The sequence below is a fragment of the Lactuca virosa genome, chromosome 2, assembly GCF_052849685.1.
Source record: "Lactuca virosa cultivar CGN04683 chromosome 2, Lactuca_virosa_CGN04683_v6, whole genome shotgun sequence".
Taxonomy (NCBI): domain Eukaryota; kingdom Viridiplantae; phylum Streptophyta; class Magnoliopsida; order Asterales; family Asteraceae; genus Lactuca; species Lactuca virosa.
In genome coordinates, this window is record NC_136427.1 from 192,787,035 (window position 1) to 192,791,856 (window position 4,822).

Below are 4,822 nucleotides of genomic sequence, written 5' to 3' on the forward strand. Positions count from 1 at the left end.
TTCAGAATAACAGATATGAGTCACATATTTAAACCAAGTCATGGGAATTAAAAAGAGGAAAAAAATCAGAACCAAAACTTATGAATATTTTATAAAACTCAAAATTAAAACTTGAAACCAACATTTGCTGATCACCACATAGCATTGTACTTTTGAAAATTTCTTATTATGACATTATACTTAGAAGAATCTATAGCAATGAAAATTGGTTTGTATTTGGATGACCTTGCTATAACTTAACTAGGTAGTGTTTTCAAAGTACAATTTGTAATAGGAAGAAATCAAAGTAGAATGCTATAATAAACAAATCAGTGGATGTACATTACAATCTTTATATTGATTTGAGAATCGGGGTCAAGATCATATTGAGGCATTGCACTTAATAAATACTTTCCTGTTATGATATTGTAATTTGAAACTATACACTGTATATTAGGACATTATACTTTTAAAATCTACCCAATTATAGCAATGAAAATTGCTTTCTATTTGGATAACACTGCTATATTTAGGTAGATTTTCAAAGTACAATACCGAAATAGACAGAACTCGACGTATGATGCTTTAAGAAACAAATCAATGATAGTACATTATTGTTTCTTGCATTTAACCCTAATGTCTTTCAAATTGTCACCGATCCCACAATATTAGTAAAACTTTTTACCTACGATAAATAAATTCTGGTTTGGTATAAATCTTTTAACCTGGATATGAGCCCATGATGCATTTTTGTTGATCATGTTTGTGTGCAATATATTGGAGCACATTCTCTCGTGTGCTCATGTTGTTTATTGGGGACCTAAGAGTTTTTTGCCAATCCATCATATAAAATGTTCACAGTTTTGATTGTCGCGAATGAAGGACCTCCATAACTTAAGGGCTGTTTCTTTTTCTTTTTTATTTCCTTATCAAATCAAGTATGGATTAAGTGGCTGAATAAGATTGTATATATAAGGATTGTTTCTTTTCTGGATTGAATAAACTAAACCATCTAAATGAGATACCATTTACCCTTATATTTTTTAAAATAAATTTCACAATATCCATCAATTTTAACAATATTTATCCAGATTAAGTAAAAAACAAACAGCCATATAGCAAGTAGAAGGTAGTACATTGCGACTTTTTTGCATTTACATAAAAAATACAATATGATCATATATGTATGGGCAATATGCCGTTAGAAATTAACAGAAGAAATCCCAAAAGTGATCGACTCTTGATAAAACGAAAAAATTTGTATTCAAAACCGAAAACTCGGTAACTCAGCTGGCCTATTTCGTGGACTCTTCGATTGTTCCCTTTTCAGGTGATTTCTTCTTATCTTCTTCATCACCATTTTTGCTTTTTTCATCTTCTATGGATGTTTTCATGGATTCTTTGACTTCTTCTCCTTTTGGTGACCTTGCTTTCTCTTCTTCCTTAGTATCCGATGGTTTTCCTAATAACTCTTTAGTCTCTTCTTCTCTTATGGGCACTTTCGATTCACCATTTTCAATTGGTGGAGAATTCGAATTCGAGTCTTGTTTATCTTTCCTTTCCTCCGGTGATTCCACAGGCTTTGGCGGTGGTTCTTGGTGCACTTCTTTCACGGCAGGGTTTTCCGGCGGTGGTACCGGGCGGTCTTCCTTTGACTCATCTTTGACCACCGGCGGCTCGGTTTTTACCGAGTCATCTTTCACAATCGATGGCTCGGTTTTTGCCGAGTCATCTTTCACGATCAATGGCTCGGTTTTTGCCGAGTCATCTTTCACGATCAATGGCTCGGTTTTTGCTGAGTCATCTTTCACAATCAATGGCTCGGTTTCCTTGGGTGGATCGATTTTATTGATGTCATCATGTTTAGGTAAGTCAGGTGATGAGTTGGCTTTCGATTCCAATGGTCCAAGCTTTGCTTCAGCATCCTTGATCAAAAATGTTAAAGCCCTCGCGTCACGTGCTCTTGCCAACTTTTCAGTATTTGTCAGCTGAAACAATGTGAAAAGTAACATTTTTTTTTTTCATCTTATATTGTAAAATTTATTAAAAAGGAAAAAGATAAAAAGATAAAAACTCACACTTCGGATTTGTTCTACCCGATGTTTAAGATCATTTTCATTTGCTTCCTTATGAGCAGTTCGGATAATAAGCAACAAATGTCCAGAAAGATCATCCGTATTATGTTTTTGCACATCGCATTTTGGTATACAAGACTTACACCCAACAGTATAAAACGCACAATTCACAAGCTTCATAGGACAAATCGTCACACAATGTCTATCCATTTCTCTCCTCATAACAAAATCCGGACATTTTTGTTCACAAGCAAGTATCATAAATGGACAAATCGCCTCATGATTTTCCTTTTGAGCAGCACAGTATCTTGTCGTACACCCTTCATTCACACAATCCATACCTCGAAACTTACACTCCAATCGATGTTTACAAATTTCTTCTTCAGACCCACAAGCCACATTACAATGAAACGAATTCTTGTAGTCGACATTTTTAAGGAGAATTGAAGCAATGCATTCTCTTCGAGCGAGTAACCAGAAGCCATTAATCTCCATTTCTTGAACAAAGTCATCGATTCTGTCTTCTCTTCCATCGCTGGAAACCCACTCGGAGACACGACTAAACATGTTTCGTTTTGAAGCGGCGAAATCGTCGATTAGGGTTATGATTATGTCGTATGGGTGTTCGGATGTTTCTAGTACAGGGGTATTTTCGGAAAGTAGGAATTCGGCTACGTAAGTTTCGCTTCGTTGTGTGAGGTAATCGGACATTTCTTTTCTCATGTCGACGGCGACTGTTCCTGCGTTCTTGAAAAGGCCGCCGGTTGTGTTGTCGACGCAGGCGGAGGCTAATCCGGGGAGAAGTTCTTGAGCGATTTTGTAGACGACTTCTGTGTCGCATAGTCCACAATCGTAGGATTTGGGATTATTGGGTTTTGATTCATCGGGTTTGGATTCGGGTTTGGATTCTACTGATACTGTTGCAGGTGGGTCCATGATCGGTTATGGTTATCCTGATGATATAAATTATGTTATTGAAGGTTCTAAACCATTAAGGGTACAAATATAACATATACAAGTGCACAAATTGAAAATATAAGAAATAGATTATGTTATAGTTCATTCATCAGAGACTTGAATAGTAAAAAATGGACTATATTTTGTTGGGTACTATAGAAATCAGATGATAACTGACATCAATGTGTTTGAAGATTTTACTTTGAAAATCAACCCATGATAGCATTCTACTTTCAAGAAAAGAGCAACAATTTCTATAGCAAAATTATATAAATTAGCATCCAAACATAAGAGGCTAACAAGAAGCATTAACAATGGCAACTTTACCTTCCATGATCGCATTGATAGCATTGAAGTGAAATTCCCAAAACAAAATTGAAGTGAAATTGTACAACTTGCAATTTTTATATTTTCTGTTATATTATTAAAGATCAAAACCACAGCCATAAGCCATAAGCTCTCATATTCCCCATCAAAATTTCAACCAAATGGATGATCACAACACCAATTCCCTCTAAAACCATAAATATTCCCTTTACAGCATTTTCTTTTGAGATCATTGATAAGATCATATAACACTAATGGAAAAAGTAAATTAAATTGCATTTTCCAGCAAGTAGGCTAATCGATAAAAAGAATGAAGACAAATAGAGGTTCAAGGGCATACAGGTCCAACTTCAATATATTTTGTCAATACCGATACTATATAGAATCGAAACTAAAATCAACCCAGACGAGAAAACAAAACAAAATCCATAATTAGGAGTTGAATTTCATCCAAATCAAAATCAAAATTAAAATCGCTAATCGAATCAAACGGATTTAAAGCCTTACCTGAAATGTGGGTTTGCTTCTATTTTCTCCTGGAAACCCCTTTATATAGGATAGAGAAAGAAATGGGGTGTTCTTGTAGTTTGTGCAGATGCGATGGAAGGGGAGATAGTGAGGGATCGATGGAAGATGGTTGTCGGAGGGAGCAGCGCCCGGAAGCAGGTTGTCGGAGGAATCGCAGCAATGGAAGATCGTTGTCGGAGGAAGATGGTTTGACGAAGGAGATGGCACCTGATGATCGATCGAGGAGGTGTTGATATGACCCTAATTTTAAACCCACCGATAAAAAAAATAAAAAATTAAACTCTTGAACATCATCGGTTTCTTTCGCTTCAATTTATATTTTATCCGTATTAAGACTTTCTATTTTGTTTTTTCTTTAAATTTAAGAAGTTTAGATTTTCAATTAGTAGATATTTTCAGTCTAATTCGTTCAAAATTTTCGTGTAAAACTAAATATATTTTTTGTTAAAAAAATATTCATATATCATAATAAAAGCATTTCAATGGTTAATCATGACTTAAAATAATCGACAACTCATCATTCAATACAAATTAAGATCTAATAAATACAAATTAAGATCTAATAAAACGATCTCACCAATGGTAAACTCTTTCAATAATTTTTTTTCTTAAATTTAACTAAATTATCCGTATTTGTCTAAAGTATCTTATAAACAACCTTCTACTTTAACTAATCATTTTTAAACATACATCATACTTAAAATTTCACGACAAATGAAAATATTTATATAATCTTATGAAATTTATATTTCATAAATAAAATATCATTAAATACTTTGATAACAATAATTAATTAGTAAAGAAATATCAATAAATTAAAACTAAAAAATAGTTGTAGGGATGAAATGATATATATATATATATATATATATATATATATATATATATATATATATATATATATATATATATATATATATATATAAAGAAAGTGGACTTAGATGTACAAAGTTTTA

The 4,822-nt window shown here is 33.3% G+C and overlaps 1 protein-coding gene across 1 annotated transcript; it reads right to left on the reverse strand.

Annotated features, from left to right (window-relative positions):
* Nucleotides 1-1,095: 1,095 nt before the first annotated feature.
* Nucleotides 1,096-4,137, reverse strand: LOC145159931 (TRAF-like superfamily protein). Its single transcript, XM_079078985.1, has 3 exons — nt 3,846-4,137; nt 2,058-3,007; nt 1,096-1,967 (listed from the first exon to the last, which is right to left on the reverse strand). Exons 2-3 carry the CDS (start codon nt 2,988-2,990, stop codon nt 1,275-1,277), a joined length of 1,626 nt encoding a protein of 541 aa, XP_078935111.1. The 5' UTR covers nt 2,991-3,007; nt 3,846-4,137; the 3' UTR covers nt 1,096-1,274.
* Nucleotides 4,138-4,822: the final 685 nt, after the last annotated feature.

Excerpts from the sequence above, each read along its gene's own strand:
- LOC145159931 (XM_079078985.1), bottom strand. The coding sequence starts at position 2,990 with ATGGACCCACCTGCAACAGTATCAGTAGAATCCAAACCCGAATCCAAA. Across the intron at positions 1,968-2,057 it reads GGGTAGAACAAATCCGAAGT|CTGACAAATACTGAAAAGTT; the intron begins GTGAGTTTTTAT and ends ACATTGTTTCAG.